Source organism: Saccopteryx leptura, chromosome 8 (assembly GCF_036850995.1).
Source record: "Saccopteryx leptura isolate mSacLep1 chromosome 8, mSacLep1_pri_phased_curated, whole genome shotgun sequence".
NCBI classification, from domain to species: domain Eukaryota; kingdom Metazoa; phylum Chordata; class Mammalia; order Chiroptera; family Emballonuridae; genus Saccopteryx; species Saccopteryx leptura.
The window spans coordinates 31,636,749-31,659,345 of NC_089510.1; the positions used below are offsets into that span (position 1 = coordinate 31,636,749).

The following is a 22,597-nucleotide window of genomic DNA, read 5'->3' on the forward strand; positions in this document are numbered from 1 at the left end:
GATATAAAATAGCTCTCTAGAATTGGTTTCAAAGAGGATAAAAAGATAGAATGAGCTCTTGAGGTAACTTTTTCAAAGTAACTACCAAGTATCAATAATTTGGTTCAGGAACTCAATGGCTGGAGAACATGTTGGTTGCTTTTCTTAGTTTTCTATTAAATTTGTCCTTTTTTTTCAAATTGCCAGATAAGTGATTTTGGGTAAATATGAACAAGTGTATAAAGATATATAATTCCAGTGGCATAGGGATTAACCTAAAGCAGATTTAATTTAAATAAATTTTAAAATTAATATTAAGTAAATTAAATATTAACCATTAAATGTAATTTAAATCGGCTGAATATTTACCATTATATATGGTAAACTGGGGAAAAAAGATTTATGCGTGAAAATGAATTTGTTACTTGGATATGGATTAAGACAGTTTTGATAAGAACTAGTTAATCGGGTCCTTTCTGGAGTTGATTTAGTAGATTTCTGGAGTTATGTTGATTTGCCCCTTTTTTATGACATTATTATTTTAAGTCATAAATATGCTGTTGTTGGAAAGGCAATAATTGAGTGTTTATTTTTTCATCATTAGGATTCAACCTACAGTCAGCAGTTGATTATCCCGAGTATAGGATTACCTTTAAAAACCAAAGTATTTGCAGCTGTACAAGCCACTAATCTGGATGGCAGGTATTTTCAAACTCTTATGCTTGTTGGTGAAAACATTTTAGCGCCCTAAAACCTCATGAAGCAGAAAGTTAACTCTTTCATTTTTAATTTCAAAAATGCTGTCATTGCTATTTAGGCATGCTAATAAACAGAAATAACAAATTACAGAGATTAAAGGGTGACACTCATTTTATGTCATTAATTGGAAAACAACAAGTCTACTTATAAAGAAAGAGAGGCAGTGACTGGAAGAGTGATGGAAGATCTTCTGGGATACCAGAATGTTCTATTTTGTTTTATTATCAGGAAGATGATTAATCCATGCAGTCATTTCATGAACATTGATGATTTTTGCATTTTTCTACCTGTATGTTACTATTCAATAAAAAGTTTATTTAAAAGAAAACCCAAAGAACTCTCTCCATAAGGACCTGGGCCAAATGTATGTCAAATAATCCCCAGAAACATTGCTGAAAATAAAAAACAAAACCCTTCAATTTTTACAAGATACTTAGAAAATGTAGAATGATCAAAAGTGAAAGGGAATTCAAAAGCTAAAGATCCAGTCAAGCCCTATAAAACATTATAACATGTAAACAGCTTATTTGGGGTTTCTCACATATTATAACTTAAACTTTGTATCTTGAAGAGATTAGTATACTCTAGAAAATTGGTTCTACTTTAGCTTCTCCCTCTCTGTCTTCTTGATATTTCTGTTCTCACATAGATGTGAATTTTTAAAATAGTCTTACTAAATGCAGGAGTTCTTTTTCTTTTTTCTTCATTACATTGGCATTCAGTTTCCATGGGCTAGTAATTTTTATAACATGAAAGTTGGAATGAAGTAATGTATAAATGTGGGAACAATCTGGCCTTATGAAGGAAAGCTGTTTCTTTGTCTCATGGCTTTTCTCTACCTAACACAGTGTCTGTATGGACTCCCACTCCCACAGCTCCCACCCCCCATTCTGGCATAATTTAGAGTATATAATTTATGCAACAAATTCCTTTGCTGTATGTGGTATTATAGTATCCTTTGTCATATGTTAGAGATAGTAACTTCTAGAAAGAAAAGGCCATTGTTCACCTTTGGCTTTGATCATTCAGTTTTCTTGTACACAATTTGTGTCTATGTGTAGTATTGTATTAGCCTTAAACTTAACCCCATTTGACGTAAGATGACAATTTACTGCAGATTTTAAAACATCTTTGATTTAGGAAAATATAATAATCAATAAGAATTCTCTACAAATAACTAATAAAAAACTACACCCATGGGGTAAGATATTTGTCAATATTTACTTGCCTTAACATTAGTAACTAATACCCGAAAAAAGATTCTCACTCTAGATTATGCTTGCCTCTTCTGCAGATGGAATGTCTTAATGGATTATTGCTACACAACTCCATCAGGGAACCCAAATGACGATATTCGTTATGATCTCTTCCTTAGGTAGGTGTCTATGTCCTGCCTTGATAGCAAAGACCCAATTGTAGATAATTGAATTAGAAAATGTAAGTCAGGAAAACAAATTATAGGCTACTTTTATAGTTTTACATTTTGAACTTTTAGTCTTTCTAAAGCTGGAAGTATAAAAGTTAAGGACAGTTTTCAACATGAAATGCTGATAAGGCGATTGTTGAATGAGAGCTACAAGTAAATTAAGTTCATTGAAGATGTTTTATTCATGTTAAGGACATGTGGGAATATTTCACTGTCTTAGGAAAAGCATGGCTGTGATATTATTGGCAATAAGAGAAAGCAATGGGAGGGTACTATTTATCCACAGCTAGACTGTCTTATTACATGTCAAAAGGAGAGTAAATTTAAGTAATGTTCTAGATAATTTAGATACCAAAATGCTTTTCTTCATTTATCAGTATTTAATATGAAAGTACAAAATACCCTACCACTATTTTTTTTTTTTGTCAGAGCCAATAACTTCAACATCATTCCCCAACAGACAGTGATAAAGTGAATGTAATCTACATTTGGGAAAAGGGGACATTGATCATAAAAACATTCAATCATCTCAGTTCCCTTTCAGCATTTTTATCTGACAGCATAACAGACTGGAGAATCAAGCAATGGCTTCTAATCACGCTTGTAAAATGCAGTTGGCTCAGGTCATTGCTGCTTATTGACACATAATACAAGCAATATGGTGAGAAACCAAAAGAATATGTTCTATTGGCTAATCAAGGTTAAGATGATGGTCACAGGTTAGGGTCAAACTGATATGCATATCCTATCACTGGAAGTGTTAATTTGGGAAACATTTTTGGAAAAATCTTAAGATTTCATATTCTTTGATTCTGTTTACAAATTAGAAAACATATTCTAAAATATTTATAATTTTCTGGTCTATCAGTGTAATTTAAAATGGTAAAACATTGGAGCAAACTGAATGTTTAGCAATAAAGAAGTGACTAAGTGAAATGCGGAGAACCAGTAAATTGTGAGTTCACCCAGGCACCATAATCATGTTATTATATAAATAGAGGGGAAAATGGTTGGTTCTATTTTATTTCTTCTCATTCTATCTTCTTGGTGTTTCTATACTTGAAAATATATAGTTCTTAAAATTTAAATGTATTAAATAGGAAGTTAAAGAACCAGCATATATAATTGCATGTATAATCAACCTCATTTATACTGTATATGATGCAAAAGGCAGTAAAGAAATACATGAGAAGGTTCACAGTGGCAATTTGTGTCTGATGAAATTGTGGTAATTTTGTTTTGACATTTTCCTTTTTCCAGAACGTCTACAATACTACAGATTGACAGTGTGGAGTACAATGGTGTGACAATACCCTTAGCTTAGTTCTCAATCTTTTCAGTTTTCTTTTTGGAAAATACGGAAGAACAAAACATGTAACTAAAAGAAGTACCCCAATTGCCATTTTCAGTAAAACTAGGATTTATAAAAGCCCACAGAAATTTGGAATCATGTGCTAGTGTTTATAAAAAGAAGTTAAGATTAAAAGAAAATGTTGGAATAAGCTCATGAATAAACCTGAGGAACACAAGGCTGATACCTTCATGAATATCTTTAAGGTCAGAGAGGCAGAGAAAACTCAGCTGCCCAATTACATCATTTTTCAATGAAAACTGGCTTGTCATTGTAAACGGGAGGGAGCCCCTGAATTAAGAAAATCCTTGAGGAAAGTCATTAATAGTCACATTGCCCTAGGAGTTCCTGAGGAAAACAGGTCCAGGGAAATCCAGCTTTCAGATATGAATGATAAACCAATGAAGGCATTTCTCACAGTGTTCTTATATACTAAAAGGATGTGAAAATGCCAGAAAGAAAACATTCTAAAGATGAATTAAACTCACTAGGGAAAATGTTGGTATGGAAGAGATAGATTTGTAAGGTAATTATAGTTATGAAGATACAATGATAAGAACTCAGGTAAGAAAGAATAGGACAGTAAAAAGTAAGCACACAAGAATGTAAAAAGGAAACAAAGAATTTTAGATGAAATAAAAAAATGTATTAAAGAATAGGACATAATTAGAAGGTGTGCAAGGAGGAATAGACACAGCAGAAAGCACAGTGTGAGCCAGGGAATATAAAAATAAAAAATGCAATCATAAAGAAATAAATATAAAGGGAAAGAGAAAAAGGATTAGAGTAGAAACAATAGAAGTAAAAACTCGCAGAAAGGAATCCATTATATGTATAATATCGTATGTGGAATCAGGATTTCCCCACCCCAAAACCAACAAAATAATAGAATAAAAATATATTTAAAAATATAGTCCAGGAACACTTTTCTAAATTGAAAGAAATTTATATCAACATAGTGAAAGGATGCCTTGGATAATACTGAAGCTTTCATAAAGGGAAAACTAGGGGAACTATTGAACATAGTCAGAAATATAATAAAAGGGAGAGACTAATTACTCTATTTAAGGAAACTTAGGTCTAGTGGCCAACAATTAAAAAAGAATATAGAAAATAAAAATGACATAATAAATAGCTCTATATTAATAGCTAGAAATTTAAAACAATCTAAGAAAACAGAAAGTCACCACCTTTTGGAAGTTTAAAACTCTTAATACTTGGATGAGAAATGGAAATATGACTCAGGTGTTTGACTGAGAAAATAAATGTTAACATGAAGAATTATTTTAAGGGAGACTCATCATCTAACTTTACTTTTCAAAGTTCTTCAAGACATTGTTTTCTATTCATCTATTATATTTCAAAACAAGTTTACTGGAAACATTAAAAGAATAACATTTGAGAAGGGATTTAAAAATATAGAAATTGGTTATCATAATGAGAAAACTGGGATTCCAAGATTGCAACTGAGTAGGCAGATGTTCCAATTGCTACTTCCTAGGACCAAACTGGAGTTATAATTAACTTTAAGAGTCATAATCCTGGCCCTGGCCGGTGACTCATTGGATAGAACATCAACTCAGTATATAAGTGTCCTGGATTCAATTCCCAGTCAGGGCACACAGGAGAACTGCCATCCGCTTTTCTCTCCTTCCCTCCCCCATTCTCTCTCTCTTTACCTTCCACAATCAGTCACTTGATTGATTTAAGTGTGGCCCTACTTGCTGAGGATAACTCAGTTGGTCTGAGTGCATCATACTCAGGCACTAAAAAATAGCTTGGAAGTTGAACATCAGACCAGACAGGGTTTCCAGGTGAATCCTGGTTGCGGTGCTTGCAGGAGTCTGCCTCACTCTCTCTCCTCCTTTCATGAACTAACTAACTAAATAACTCACTCTAACTAACTAACTAACTAACTAAATAAATAAATAAATAGAAATAGAAATAGAAACAAATACAAGAACCAATCATCCTGAAAAACCAATTTAGGACTAAATAAAGAGGAGTCTATAACCAAGAAGTCACAGAAAAAGCCACATCAAGACTGGTAGGAAGGGTGAAGATGTGAAAAGGGCTTCCCTTGTCCAAAGGGTAAGTGGCTCAGGGTCTGAAGGGACTCTCAGCTGTGGGAGCGCTTACCTTGAGAGGTGTGGTCCTAAGCCTAGAGCACCAGAGCCTAGAAGAGGTACTCACAACATTAGGTGGTGAAAATAGGTAAGGTGTTTGTGAGAAAGAGATGAGAGATCTCAGACACAGGCACCCTCTTAAAAGGGCCAAGGCAGAAAAATCTCATTCACAACTACTAGCCCTGGGCTCTCATGGAGGGAGGGCTGAGAGGACAGGAGTCATGTGAAGAAAGTATGAAATTGGTGGTGTCGGGCAGAGATGTGGTGGAAGACAGTCACCTAAACTGCTGTGCTGAATCATTCTCTAACACTGCAGTCACCATATTTCCTAGGTGGAGCAATCTTCTTTATGTAGTAGCAACCTGCAGAAAAGCAACTGCCTCACCACAGAAAATCTCTCTTCCCCAACATATAGAGATTAGGCCCTGATGAGAAGTAAGCAGCCTTGGTCAGGAAGCAAGAGACATAACAGTGACTCAGATGTCTGGTGTTGAGTTTTTACTCCCAATTTCTCAAGAATATAATTGGTGCTTCTGCTTCATGGGAGATTCAGTAGACACTGTCCAGATGGCCAAATTTTGGAGCAGACCAAAATCTCTGGGTTTCAGAGGCTACAACCATTGGACTCCTAGTGGCCATGCTCTACTGAGGTTTGTGAAAAAATTCAGGACAGAATGAAACTTGGGACCTCAGGAGGGAGCCTTACTCATCACCTTTCTTAATCCTTGAATTGCTCCAGCATCTAGACTCTACAAGAAGTATTTTTCAGGGACTGAGCCCAAAAAGCAGCCAGCAGACAGAGGTAGAAAGAGGTGATTCTCAGGGAAACTTGGACCTTTTGCTGATTTGCCCCCAGGCTCAGTGCTGTTACAAGAGCTTTGGTGTGCAGTTTGGTCCTTCCATGTGCACCAATGCCCAGCAGAGGCAGCCACAAACTGGTTGCTGAGTGCCAGTCACGGATAGTGTCTGCACTGTTCTGCACCAGGTTTTTCCTAAGAGGCCCAGAACCAACACCTCCAGTGGCCAGCTACAAACTACATAGGCAGGACCCAATTAGCCTTTCTACAGCATATCCAAAGGGAGAGCATGTCAGCCACCAAACCCAGATGAGGGGAATTCTGCATTTTGTGATCAACACCTGAACAGCAGCTTGCATGCATTGAATAAGACAGAACTTCACAGTCAGCCAGCCCAAGTCCCAGATATTTTGCCCCACTTGGTTAAGTTCCACAGGGAAAAGGGAGAGAGGCTTAGAGCTCAGATATTCAAAGTGTGAGTTTCGTATAGCGTACAATTGGGGCTGGTCATGGTGCTCAGCCATCTTCTGTAGAGGTACAATCAGCCCCAGAGGAAGACTCTTTCAAACTTTCTCCCTCAGAACAGGGGCTTCATAGCTAAAAGAAGATTCTGCAGAGGGGACTGGCAGTCCCACCCAATCTGAACCTGCTGCTCACCCTGCTAGAGAAAAATAGATTTGGAGTATTCAGCTGTGGCTCAGGGGTTAAGCTCTGGAGTAAAGGCCACTTTCTCCTGCTGAGATCCTGACCAAGAAACTCTAGAAGTAGAGGGTCCCACAAATGTGTTATCCCAACTTCAGCTGCCTTAACGCACTAAGCTTGCAACCTCTTGAGGGTTGGTGGGATGAGACCAGTCTGTGCCCACTATTCAGTTTTTCTACAGAAGACTGTGTAGAAGACCAGACAGCTGCAAGAGAAGGTAAAGTAGTTGAAAAGTGGAGGAAAATCTTATGGAACTTGGGCTCTTTTATGGAGCTGCTGTCAGCTTTTAAGCAGGAGGAAGCTGATCCTTATTCACAGGTTGTCCTTTCCCACACACACTCAGGTACCAGAAACAGACTCACACAGCAAACAGAGTGGTAGCTCCAGATAGGTAGCCCATGGTGGGTTACATCAATCCATCCTTGAAACCCACGCAAGAAGATCTGGAACCAACAGAATCAATAGGGGGTGGAAGACCTCACTAACACTAAACTCAACTAGCCACATAAGTGACATGGCCAAAGGAGGAGTCCAGCATAACTATGTCCCATAGGACAGACACTGCACAGCATCTAATATAAATGATCAAGGTTGCTTCTTAGAGCCAACCATCTGGAAGGGTTAATGCCATCCATGAAAGGGCCAGCAGCATTCAAGACACACATACAATAGGAGGGTAAATATAACCCCTAGAATCATCCCTAAAGCAAAGAACAGAGGAGACCTAGAGATAAGTACCACTGAGCCCATCATCCTCATAAAGACATCACAACAAATGTGGAAGTCACAACAGAACTACTTAATACACAGACAAAATAAGCAGACAAAGAAATGTGACCAAATAAATCAACAGGAGAAATACCCAGAAAAATAATTAAATGAAAGGAAGTAACTAAATTATGAGACACAGAGTTTAATATAATGATGATTAGTATGCTCAAGGATCTTTGAGTAAAAATGAATGATCACAATGAGAACTTAGTACATATTAAAACCATAATGAAGGACCAGTTGACAATGGCAAATACAATGGCTGAGATGAAGACTTCACTAGAAGAAATCAATAGCAGATTGGATGAAGCAGAGGATCAAATCAGCAATTTTGAGGACAAGATAAATGTAAGCACAGAATTAAAGCAGCAAAAATAAGAGGCTCAAGAAGGCTGACGAAACTTTAAGAGACCTCTGTGACATTAAGAGAAACAACATCCACATTAAAGGGATGTTAAAAGGATGAAGGAGAAAAAACCCAAACAATGGATTGAGTACTTGTTTAAAAAAATCATAGATGAAAACTTCCCTAAATTGATGAAGAAAAAAGCCACAAAAGTTCAAGAACCACGGAGGGTCCCATTAAAGATGATCCCCAAAAGGTCCATCTCAAGACACTTCATAATTAAAATGGCAAAGATAAGAGCTGAAGAAAGAATACTAAAAGCTGAAAGAAAAAAGCAGTTAATTACCTACAAAAAAAATCCCCCATAAGGCTGACATCTGAATTATCAACAGAAACACTTTAGTTCAAAAAAGAATTAGCAAGAAATATTCAAAATAATGCTATACAAGAACCTAAAACCAAGACTACTCTATCAAGCATAACTATAATTTAAAATTGAAAGAGAAATAAACAGCTTCCCCAGTAAACAAATAAACAAACAATAATAACAACAAAAAACTCAAGAAATTCATTACCACCAAACCATGCCTGTACGAAATGTTTAAAGGCCTGCTAAAAGAGGAGAAAAGAGCCTGACCTGTGGTAGCACAGTGGATAGAGTGTTGATCTGGAAATGCTGAGGTCGCCGGTTTGAAACCCTGGGCTTGCCTGGTCAAGGCACATATGGGAGTTGATGCTTCCAGCTCCTCCCCTGTCTCTCTCTCCTCTCTCTCTCTCCCTCTCTCTCTCTCCTCTCTAAAATGAATAAATAAAAAAAAACAGTGCCCTTTAAAAAAAAAAAGAAGAGAAAAGAAAAACAGAAGTCAAAGAAGATTATATGTTTAAAAATAAAATGGCAATAAATAGGTACATTTCAATAATAATCTTAAGTGTAAGTGAATTAATTGCTAAAATCAAAAGACATAGGTAGCTGTATGGATAAGATAAAAAGACTCATGTATATGCTGTCTACAAGAAACCCACCTCAGAACAATAGATACAGATAGATTGAAAGTAAAGGAATGGAAAAAATACTCCATACTAATGGAAATAATAATAATAAAAAAAAGCTGGATAGCAATACTTATATCTAACAAAATAGTCTTTAAAAATAAAGGTTATAGTAAGACAGAAAATGGTCACTACATAATAATAAGGGAGCAATCCATCAAGAGGATATAATCAGTATAAATATTTATGCACTCAATATGGGAGCACCTAAATATATAAAGTAGATTTTGATGGATGTTAAAGGAGAGATTGACAGCAATACAATAATAGTATGGGATTTTAGCACCCCACTTATATAAATGGATAGATCCTCCAGATAGAAAATCAACAAAGAAACAGCAGCCTTAAATGACACACTAGATCAACTAGATTTAATTGGTATCTTCAGAACATTTCACCTCAAAGTAACAAAATAATACTTTCTTTTCAAGTGTACATGGTCTTTAGGATAGAACATATGTTAAGATACAAAACAAGTCATAGTAAATTTAAGAAGTATAAGAAGTATATAAAATTAAGAATTTAAATATAAATCATCTTCTCTGACCACAATGGTATGGGACTAGAAATCACTACAATAGAAAAACTGAAAAAATTTAAAACACCTGGAGGCTAAATAGCACGTTATTAAATAACAAACAAGTTAACAGTGAGATCAAGGAAGAAATAAAAAATTTCCTTGAAAAAAAATGAAAATAAACATGCAGCAACATAAAATCTATGGGACACAGCAAAAGTAGCCCTTAGAGGGAAGTTCATAGCATTACAGACATACCTCAAGAAGCAAGAAAAAGCTCATATAAGCAATCTCACCTTGCATTTGAAAGAACTAGTAAAAGAACAAAAAAAAAAGACCAGAGGAAGTAGAAGGAAGGAAGTAATAAAGATAAGAGCAGATATAAATGACACAGAGGCTAAAAAAAAAATACAGAAGATTAATGAAACCAATAACTGGTGTTCTGAAAAGGTATACAAGGTTGATGAACGTTTAAACCAGACTCATCTAAAAAAACAGAGAGAGGACTCCAATAAATGAACTTAGAAATGAAAGAGGAGAGGTAACAACTGACATCACAGAAATACAAAGGATTGTAATACAATACTATGAAGAACTCTATGCCAAAAAGTTGGACAACCTGGGAAAAATGTATAAATTCCTAAAAATATACGATCTTCCAAAACTGAATTTATAAAATTCAGAAAACCTGAGCAGACCAGTTACACCAAATAAAATTAAAACTGTTATCAAAAAAACTCCCAGCAAACAAAAGTCCTGGACCAATGGCTTTTTTTTACAGATGAATTTTACTAAATATTTAAAGAAGAACTAATATCTATTTTTCTCAAGCTATTCTAAAATATTCAAGAGGAGGAAAGATTTTCAAACTCATTTTACCATGGCAAGCATTATCCTTATTCCAAAATCAGGTGAAGACACTACAAAGAAAGAACATAAGACAATATCCTTGATGAACATAAATGCTAAAATTCTCACCAAAATATTAGCAAACCAGACTCAGCAATACATTATAAAGATCATACATCATGATCAAGTGGGATTGATTTCAGGGAGGCAAGGTTGATACAATATTCTCAAGTAAATAAATGTGATACATCACATAAACAAAATGAAAAATAAAATGCACGTGATAATATCAATCGATACAGAAAAAGCATTTGATAAATCCAACACCCACTTATGATAAAAACTTCCAGCAAAGTGCGAATAGAGGGAACATATGTCAACATATTAAAGCCCAGACATGACAAACTAACAGCCAACATCATACTCAATTGGGCAAAAATTGAAAGCAATTCCCTTAAGATAAGGAACAAGACAGGGGTATCACCTTTTACCACTCTTAGGCAACATAGTACTGGAAGTCTTATCCACAGCAATCAGACAAGAAGAAATAAAAGGCATCCAAATTGGAAAAGAAGAAGTGAAACTGTCATTATTTTCTGATGACATGACAATGTACATAAAAAACCCTCTAAAGTCTCAGCCAAAAAACTATTAGAAGAGATAAATCAATTTGGGAAAGTGGCAGGATATAAAATTAATATTCAGAAATAAGTGGCATTTTATTACACTTACAATAAATTGTTAGAAAGACAAATTAAAGAAACAATTCCCTTCACTATTACAACAATAACAACAACAACAAAATAAAGTATCTAGAAATAAATTTAGCCAAGGTAAAAGACTCGTACTAGGAAAATTATGAGACCTTGAAAAAAAATTAAGGAAGATACAAACAAGTGGAAGCAAGCATACACTGTGTTCATAAATAGGAAGAAATAACATCATTAAAATGTCCATACTACTCAAAACAATCTATAGATTCAATGCAATTCCTATTAAAATACCAATGACATACTTCACAGATCTAGAAAAAATATTTCAAAAATTTATATGGAACCAAAAAGATCCCAAATAGCCTCAGCAATCTTGAAAATTAAGAACAAAGTCAGGTATCACACTTCCTAAAATCAAGTTATACTACAAGGCCATTCTAATCATAATAGCCTGGTACTGGCATAAGGGCAGGCACAAAGATCAATGGAACAGAACAGAGAACCCGGAAATAAACTCACACCTTTGTGGTCAATTAATATTTGAAAAAGTTGGCAAGAGTATACAATGGAGTAAAGACAGTTTTTAATAAATAGTGTTGGGAAAATTGGACAGGTACATGCAAAAAAGTGAAACTAGATTACAAAACTTATACCATTCACAAAAATAAACTCAAAATGGATAAAAGACTTAAATGTAAGTTGCCAAATCATAAAAATCTTGGAAGAAAACATAGGCAATAGACTCTCAGATATCATTTATAGCAATATTTTTTCTGATATATCTCTACAGTCAAGGAAAATAATGGACAAAATAAACAAATGGGACTATATCAAACTCAAAAGCTTCTGTACTCAAAAGACACTATTAACAAATAAAAAGTCAACCCACTCAATGGAAGAACACATTTGCCAATACATCTGTAAAAGTGTTAATAACTAAAATTTATAAAGAACCTATAAAACTTAACACCAGGAAGGTACACAATCCAATTTAAGAATGAGCAAAGAACCTGAATAGACACTTCTCCTTATAAGACATAAAGATGGCCAATAGGCATATGAAAAAATGCTCAACATCACTAATCATTAGAGAAATGCAAATTAAAACCACAATGAAATATAACTCACACCTGCCAGGATGGAGCTCATTGACAATTCAACACACAACAAGAGCTAGCGAGGGTGTGGAGGAAAGGGAATCATCTTGCACTGCTATGGGGAATCTAGACTTGTGCAGCTACTATTTCAAACAGTATGGTGTATCCTCAAAAAGTTAAAAATTTGAACTGCCTTATGACCCAGCTCTCACACTTGTAGCAATATATCCCAAGAATTCAAAAATACTAATTCAGAAGAAGATATGCACCACCATGTTTATTGCAGCATTGTTTGTAATAGCCAAGATCTGGCTATTGTTTGTAATAGCCAAGATCTGGAAACAGCCCCAAGTCTCCATTAGTGGACCAATGGATAAAGAAGTATGGTACATTTACATAATAGAATACTATGTGCCCATGAAAAAAAAAGGAAATCTTACCATTTGCAACATTATGGATAGACTAAGAATAAAATATAAACAGAGTCAGCATCCCAGGGAACAGATGGACAGCTGTCAGAGGGTTGGAGAGAATCAAAGAAAGTGAAGGGATTAGGCAATACACACACACACACACACACACACACACACATATATATAGGACACATAGAGATAGGCAACAGGGTAGCAACATCCAGAGGGAAAGGGGTGATGGAGGTCGGGGAGGAGAGGCAAAGAGGTTGTAAAGGGAGTAGAAAGGGAGTTTGCAAGGGGCACGGGGTGGGCATGATGTGGTGGGTTGAGGGTGTTCTATTGAATGGGACACCTGAGTGATGTCAATACAATAAATTAAAAACAAATATTAAAAAATGAAATATGACTCAACATTATGCAAGAAATAAAGAACAAGGAAGTTTTTGGAAAAAAACATAAAATAGTCACAAATTACTCTAATCAAGAAAAAACTGATAAAGGACAAATTCATTAAAAAAACAACAATAAAACATGGAAGGGGAGTTAAGGCCCTACCTGCTACTATAATTAATTAAAGCTCTAAAATTATGAAATAAATGTGATACAATGCAAAACTCTACACATAGACAGAAATTTAGAATAGTAAGCTGAGAAATAGATTCAAAACATGTGGAAATTAACAATATGGTAGACTGTGATATCACAAACCACTGGGATAAACAGGGTTTTTGAAAATAGTACTGGATAATGGATAACCATAAGAAAATATAGCACTGAGTCTATATTTCACTTAATATACCATAATAAACTTTAAATAGATTATGAATTTAAGTGTTAAAATACTACTTTAAAAGTGGTAGAAGATAACATGCCACAATAAGAAATATATACTTTTTAAAATGCTGTAAGGGAAATATGTCTTCAGCCCTAATATCAGATTCCATAAAGTAAAATATTAAAAACATAACATAAAAATAAAACCATATATATGTGTGCACATACACACACACACACACATACACACAGTGAAGAAAGTCCAAAGCTAACCACCAAAGTAAAAACCTATACAACTAATATAACAAGCAAGGATTCCCTCTTCCTAATACATAAAGAATTCATAAGAATCAGAAAGAAAAGGCCAACAGTAGAAATTTGTGCAAAGAATTTAAACAGTTTTCAGACTAAGATTTTTTTCATAGGGTTTGTTGAGTTAACTCTAGGAGAAAAATAAGGATTTTTTCAAACATTACTGAGGAAGTACAAAAATGTAACAATATTTATAGAGGGCAATGTGGCAAACTCTATCAAATGATCTCACAGATATATTGTACAGATACCCTGCACATATTCAAAGTGCTGTATTAATATAAGGCTTCCTTGTTTGTAAAAGGCAGAATATTCAAGGGGACATAAATAGGAAACTAAACAAATTCTGGCCTAAGTGCACAAATGAATACTATACAGTTGTGGATGAAGAATGAGAATGCTTGCTAAGTATTCTCATGGAAAGAGCTCTTATGATACATTGTTAAAATTTTAAAGTATAGGCTGTGCTATGATTTAAGAAGTAGAGAACAATAAAAATATATATATTGCTTGTGCTTCTATTTGTACATACCCTGGGAGGTAGCAATGCAAGTGGGATCACATTTGGCAGGTTTGTATGTGGGTGTGGAATCATGTGGACAAGGTCAAAGATGGGAGGGGACTTTTGCTATATATATGATACTTATACTTTTTGAATTTTTGAACCATGTGAAAGTACTTCTAGAATTTGACAGTAATATTATAATCAGAAACTGATATATTTATGTTTTATGATCTAGGTCATTCCTGTCATAGCTCTTGTTAGATTATTCTCCTGTTAAATGTAACATGACATGATTTTAGCTCTTAATGTAGTGGGGTACTCTTAATATTGCAGAAATTTATTTACATGTCCCAGTGGGCTAGCAATTTCCAGTAATATCTTATTTTTACATTCCCTAAAATGTAGCTGTGACAAAGATCCTCAGACTACCGTCATTGAAAATGGCAAAAGCCAGCAGGGCCGGTTTTCCTTTGAAGTGTTCCGGTTTGTGAAACACAAGAATCAGAAAATGTCCACCGTTTTCCTGCACTGCGTTACCAAACTCTGTAGAGCTGATGACTGCCCCTTCCTTATGCCAGTATGTTTTTTGAACAACTTTATTCTATATTGTCAAATTGATCTAAGCTGAAAGGTTATCAAGTTCTAGGGACTAATTTCTCCTGAGAGAGAGTGGGATTTGCATCAGGTCAAACTGTTTGAAATAGGATTTAGTCATTCATCCAATAAAGATCTATTGAATGGCTACTCTGGGCCAAGCATTATACTGGGAATACAGAGATTCATGCATGAATTCTGAATCCCATTAGTTTCTCTTTTAGAAGCAGGACATAGTCATGGAATAAAACAAGACAAAAATGTTATGGCAGAAAGGCAGACATAGATGTGGCCTGTAGTAAGAGGCAGTGCTGGTCACGGTGAGAGAGAGGAGCGGGAGATATCGGGAGGACTGGTGGAAGAGATGAAGCTTGAGCTGCACCTGAAGATGGATGAACCCCAAAGGGACAAAATCAAAAGTGTGAGAGATACTCCATACCAAAGGTCAGAACCGCGGACATAAAACAGTAGCCAGGGAACTTCCGGTCCTTCAGTGAGGCAGACTGGAAGATGATTAGAAAACCCGAGGGGGGGGGGGCAGGGTTGGCATTGGAAAGGGAGATTGAGACCAGGGGGCCAGGCAATCCCATGGATTAAAAATTAAAAGCTGTAAAATGTGTGGATTTAAAGTGCTTAAAGCCATCATATAAAATATAGATATATTTACTAGTGAATTAAAAAATATATATTTCTGACGGACCTCCTAAGGTCATATAAAACCTGAAAAAAATGTAGGCACGTTTGTTCATTTGAAATGATTTTAACATATTTATATTTATGTTCAAATTTGTGTATTTTTTTTAATAGTTATTGATTGCACCTAACTAGTTTTACCAGATGGGATTAAATGGAGAGTCCACATTACCTTGGCTCTGTGCTGACCAACATTTCAGGGAAAGATTTATTAAGGGCTTAAGAGAAATAAAAGTGGAAAAGTCTGATAAACACAGCCCCTTTTCAGGAGAGCCACTGAGCTATGTAAATTAATGAGGCAATGCACTATTATAACGGGAAGGAAGGAAGGAACGTGGCCCAAGCCAGGATAAGAAGCACTGTAGCAGTTATATGTAAAGTAATTAAATAAATGCACAGAAGGAAATGAATAAAATTAAACATGTGGTATCTCTTCGGAAAGAATCTGCTTTCCAAATGGCCATAAAGAAACAATTTTGTGCCGGTGTGGAATTTCATTTGTTTTCATTAACTCCTCAGAGTTGCAGCCACAGAGAAAGGAGAGATGCGGGGAGGAGGACCACTTGGAGCCCCCAGAGCACGTCTGGAAACGCCATCCTCTCTGCTGGGCCCATCATTACTCGGAGTGGTAAGAGGGCCCCTCCATTGGTGTGTAGTAATAGACAGCTACAAAATAGCTTGTTACTTGGCTTCTAAGGAGCACTCAAAGTGGTTCTTAAAGAGCACCAATTAACTGTGAGACAAGCTAAACTGCTCAACAACTTCTATTTCCCAGTAGTTTCCTGTTCACTCAATTTACACAAAGGGCAATATTGTCTTTACCACATTCCCCTTACACACACACACACACACACACACACACACACACACACACACACACACACACACTATCCAGGACAGTTTCATTTGCCACTTGGGATCCATTCAGCCTTTCCCTGCCCTGCTCTCTGCCCCAGAAGACTTGCGTATGTGAACTTGGTCCACAGGCCACCTTGTCATCCAGTTTCTGGTTGGGCTTGGCCAGTAGATGGCACTGTCAGAGAATGGGAGTGAAGTCCACACAGCTTCTGCCAAACTCTCTCCACAGAGCTGGTATCTCAGTTCTGGATACCTACCTATCCCTTCACTCATAGCTCAGGTAACTTTACTTTCTCATGTGAATTCCTTACAACTTTATTAATAATCCTATTAAACTCTTCTTAAATTGCCCAGTTTGAGTACCATTTGTTTCCCGGGATCCTGAATACTGCATACCCCCATCTACCCATTCATATGCCATCATGGGTATGAATCCAATGGACAAAACAGTTCATATACATATATCCTCATGTATACAAATATATGTGCATGCCTGTTCTTTCTCTCTCAAGTGATATTGCTTTACATCAGCACGAACCCAAAGACATCCAGAATAACATAGACATGCAGTATGAACAATACAAATTAAAAAAAAAATTAAATTTGAATAGTTCTAGCTTTTGTTTTAACATGATTTTGACTTGGGATTTTACTTCATTGCAAATGTTTATTTATTTTTAAGATAAGGTTTTTAAAAAGTAGCCTTAAAGATTTCTTTTGACTCTGTAGTTCTAATTTTGTCTTTAAAAAAAAAAAAAAACCAAACCAAAACCAAAACAAACCAACAAACAAAACCCCAGAATTCGAATTTGGATTATATTATAACAATTTTTTTCTATTTTATATTAGCTGTAAGTCTATTATTGTGTTTCAATTAGATTATCTTTACCTTTTCTTTTTTGCATCCTATACCACAGTGAAAAGAAAATTTGCCCAAAGTAGGTAATTAAGTCCAAAAGTGGTGGTTTGGGCCAGAAAAACCCAGACAACAATTGCTTTAATTATTCAATCCTCTGTGTTTGTATAGACAGAGCATTTAAAAAAATACTAACAGGACTTTTAAATAATGCAGGCACTTGTTAAATAATAAAATGTTGACAGTTCACAGTGCCTGAGGGTTTGGTGGGTATTTTGAATGGTTTGAAAATGATTGGTTTGTGATTTGTAAAAGGACCAAATCTTATCTCTATCTAGCTGTCTGAAATAGCTTATAGAATCACACTGCATGAAAACTCGGGCTCTTTTTTGCCCAGTTTTAGGAATGCTTTGGGGTGGGCACAATAAAAATATATTTGTTTCTATGGAGCATATCTAGAGTAGGCTTGCTGTAAGAAAAGAACCTTGAAAGAGACATCTCTCTTTTTATGTTGAGTAGATGGCTTCTCCCCCTCATTAACCCCTTTTCCTCCTTCTTAACTGGACCAAATTAAATTTATTTTTTTATTGTTTAAATGTGAAGATTATACATTTTAAATAATTTGCTAGTGGGAGATAATTTTTAAAAAGACCAAATTTCTAAAACCCCCAATATCTCCATAAAGATTACCAAGTAGAAGTTTCTAATTCTATAGCTAACCAGATATCCAGCTTGTAGGTTTCACCCACATCATGTCTAGTCACCCAATACATCTGTGTTAAAACTCAACGAGCTAATGCCCTTAATCACAGCCCCACTGGTGTCGTGCCTGGATTTCTTTCTTTCCAATTTCAACTTGTTTCCACCTCAAGGTGACATTTATTCCCCGACACACCAAGGTAGTCTCATAGTCACCTCAAACTCTCCCCTGGCAAAGCCCCCAAAGGATTTTATTCAAACCTTACAGACGTCCCTTTATTCCTCTCTCACCTTCTGTGCATTTGTTTTTCATAATTTAGATAAATAGCGGTAGGATGTTACTCATTTTTTTTTGGTGATTATGGTGGCCTCACAGTGGACAATACATCATAACAGTGTTTACATTATAATACCATAATATGCTGCAAAAATAATATTTTAAATTCCACCTAAACATTGAACTCGGAAATCAAGCCATATCCATTCACAGGCAAAACCAATATAAACTTAACAACCTGCTTGATAACCAAAGGTACCTTATTTCCTCAGGTTCACTGTATTTTTACCATAGGTCAGCTAGAATTTCTCTCTCCAGATCCTATGGCCTATTTTATATAAAGAAGTTCAATTTCAGGCTTGATTTACTATCCTCACCTCTCTGATACTTGCAATTTTTGCCTTGTTTACTTATTGAACCACTCTTTCCCCTAGGCATCTGGCTTAGGTCAAGTTTAATAAGACGTTAAACCTCAGAACTGTGTTTTCGTTTTGTGTTTTAATGAGATCAAGACCACTCTGGTTACTTTTGCCTAATATTGTTAAATCATTATGTTAGTTGATGTAGGAAAATATTCACATCCTCAAAATTCAAAATCCACAAAAGTCCTGAAATGTACTTCTTTTAAGCTGCCAAATACTAAAACTATTTGTTAGGGAAATGCTTATCATGGCGCACAATTCTAGAAAAATCATGTGAGAAATCCAAGACACATTCTTGTTCAACTAGCACTGTTTGAGTTTTATGGGTAGTTAATAATTCATCCAAGCATAGTGGCCCCTACCTGGGATAGGCACTCTGCTAAAAACTTGGAATATAATAGAAAACAGACCGCAATCTTTGCCCTCAAGGATCTCAGAGTTCAAAGGTAGAGACAATCTATGAACAAACATAACAGGGTGGAAAGTAAAAGGTTTGGAGGCTCAGAACTTGAAATACATATGCCATTTTACCATATAGGTAATTAAAGATTTAAAAAAAATAGTTAGCTTGTGCTGTCTCATTTTGTATATATCTTTGTACTAATGTTCATTTTACCCATCTATTTCAACTGCTTATATGATATAAGCAGAGAATAACAACTTATCTGCCACATCTGACTTTCAAATAGCTATTGTACTGCTTCTACCACTTTCCTCCTATTGGTTCTCAGCTAGCTTTTTGTTTTTGAAGAACCCACCAAGTTTAGTATTCTGATCTGATCTAATTTTGGAAGGTTCCTTTTAGTGTCTATGTCTACATTAAGAACAAGTGGACGTGAGAAAACAACAAAAGTGCTTGATGACAAAAATCTCCTGGAAAATGTCTACCTCCCCTTTGTGGGATCAACAGTTCTTTGATTTTTATTTTTTTTTTAATTCCAATGGTACTCCTAATGTGGCAGGACACCAGGAACAGCAACCAGAGAAAGTTATTCTCTCTACCTTTATCCACTATCAAATATAATTCTAAGCAATATTCAAGTATTACATACTTTGATTTCAGCCATCTTTTAAGGTAGAATGCATTCAGTTTCAGATTCCTCAATCCTGGAGCTGGTGTGGCTCATTTGACACTTGTTTCCACATGGAGATTTTCTTCACAGCCAAATCCTAATGAGTACACCTGGGTTATTGTTCTTACTAAAGTGTTGAGGATAGTGTGGAAGAGGAGGGGATATTCTGACTTCTTTTATTCCTCTCAATATGCAGAATATACTCAGGGTACTTTTGCCTAATTAGGAACATATAGGAAGAAAGAGATTTCTATTTTTAATAGAAACCTGTTTTAGAGTAAACGAATGTGATTTCTAAACAAAGAATTACTGTTAGAGAGAATTTTAGAGTATTATATATTCTCCTCCATGTTCTAATGAGGCATCTTGCCTTGGGAAAGAAGCACATGGCTCTTTTGGATGAATTCACTACAATTTCTTCACCCCACCTCTTTTCATGAAAAAAAAAAAAGTATCTATAAAATGATGTTAGTTGGAGGTTAGGATTTTCCTAAGGGTGCCTTATAAAGAAATTTGGAGCTGTTTTTCTTTTTGTTCTATAGTAATGCACCACACCATTCTAAAGATTCCTGTGAATGCGTGCTCCATTACTCTGGGGCATTGTACTTCAGGGATCAGCGGAGCCATCATTTCTGCCAAGACTCATATGTCTGAAAAGAAATGGTATCAGATGTTTTATAACTACCTCACCAAGTTCTCCTATCCATGATTTCAAATACTAATCTGGAGTTTGATTGCTTGAGATATTAATCTCTATGATTAAAATTTTTTTCTAAAAATATTTGGCTAGTTTAGATTATTTTAGAAGAAGGATGCTGAAACTGAGCTTTTATTTGAACATATGTTTACTTTGTCATAGAAGCTGTGACAGATGGAAGTTTCTTCATCTATAAAATGGGGGTAGCAATCACATTTAAACCATATGGCTATTATGAAGATTAAATGCGATAACATGAAACAGCACTTTGTAAACTGTAAGGCATTACATGCATACAAATTGCCATAATATTTATACTGTAAAGTCACTACTGTGCACATTATATGGTTCAAATAACAAACACTCACAGATGCATACACAATCACATATTTAAACACAAATATGAAGTTCACTCATTATAGAAGCTCAAGGGTTAATTACTATATGAGTAAAAAATGAATAACAAAAATTGTGAAGTCAAGTGAATGTGTTTATTGTATCTATTATTACATTTGCCAGGAAAAAGTGAAAAATCAACAGCTTCAATCTTTTACTTCCCAGATGCTAATAAAACTAAAACACAAGCTCAGACATCATGCTTTCCTTTCAATTAGTTATTAAGTGTGAACTTACCTTCTTAGAACTAAAAATGATGTTTTTGTAGATTACAGTGGGCAAATTAGAGCAGCACTAAATGGTGAATATTTCTTTATAACTGAATAACAAATGTCACGGTAGAGGGCAATAAAAATGCAGTAACTATTAACAATTACTGCTCCATTAACATAACTAAAGAGATAATAATCAAGCAAAGCTGGCAGAAAAAAATACAGCCCAGTAATATTTTGCGATTAGATTTGTGTGCCCAAGGCAGTGGTGGGTGTAGGCTTGGGGAACAGATAGATGATGAAATCTCACACATGTGGAATAGAAAATGGGAAAGCAGAACAATTTAGGGAGATTTTTTATTATTACCTTCATCATGGAGCTTGTGGGTGAAGGTGAAGAGACAGGTTGGTAAAATGTAATTAGAGAATTATAATAAACATAGGAAAATATTTGGTGACACAATATTTTTTCTCTTTCCCCATTCCAGATGAAACTCCAACCAACAATTCACAGCTTGGTAAGATAATTATTGTATATTGAAGCTAAAAGTATAATTTCTTTTTTATAATTTAAAGGCCTTTTTTTTTTCTTTTTGGTGATCAGGTACAAATCTGTAATCAATTAAATACATTGAGCTCTGCTTTTATAAGTTTATTATATTTTAAATAACTTCACTTGGGATTTCTGAACTAACTTGTGACCTGTTGGTATTTTTACAAATTTTTATATATAACTATTTTCATTTTTATTTTTGGCTGCGTAGAGGATACCAGTCCTCTAAATCATATAATTCTTTGGTTATTGGGTTGAAATATAGTCAAATAGATTGTTGCATCCAGCGTCAGGTTATTATTCTATAATATACAGATGAAAGATGTTTTGCATGTATATATTGGCATAAGGTAAGATAAGTCTGATATTGGACCTTTCCACTATGTTTGTTTTATTACTTGTAGGTTCTCCAAATGGACCTCCTTTCCAGCTGAATGCCATCACCAGTGCACTGATATCAGGAATGGTCATTCTGGGAGTCATGAGCTTTTCCCTTCTCCTGTGCTCTCTTGCCCTTCTACACCGGAAGGCACCCACAAGTTTGGTGTTGAATAGCATAAGAAACCCAGTCTTTGACTGACTGTAATAGGCCCTTGCTCTGGAGAAAAGGCTCACTGACATATACCATGTGTGACTGCAGTCAGTGTTTCATTTGAATTGAATGCAAGCCAGCACTTGATATTTATAGGTTTGGTAGATTTCACAGTATAGCTCTTTAGCATGATACTAGTGAAAGAATTTTGATAATATTGCCATGGTCATTTATGGATGTGGTCAGCC

General features: G+C 35.3%; 1 protein-coding gene across 1 annotated transcript in view; it reads left to right on the forward strand.

Annotated features, from left to right (window-relative positions):
• Positions 1 to 22,397, forward strand: part of ZPLD1 (zona pellucida like domain containing 1) — a 46,650-nt gene extending 24,253 nt beyond the window's left edge. Inside the window, exons 5-10 of the mRNA XM_066347571.1 lie at positions 584 to 681; positions 2,033 to 2,113; positions 14,893 to 15,064; positions 16,294 to 16,402; positions 21,753 to 21,782; positions 22,222 to 22,397. Of these exons, the coding sequence (XP_066203668.1) occupies positions 584 to 681; positions 2,033 to 2,113; positions 14,893 to 15,064; positions 16,294 to 16,402; positions 21,753 to 21,782; positions 22,222 to 22,397 (666 nt within the window). The remainder of the gene's footprint in view (positions 1 to 583; positions 682 to 2,032; positions 2,114 to 14,892; positions 15,065 to 16,293; positions 16,403 to 21,752; positions 21,783 to 22,221) is intronic.
• Positions 22,398 to 22,597: the final 200 nt, after the last annotated feature.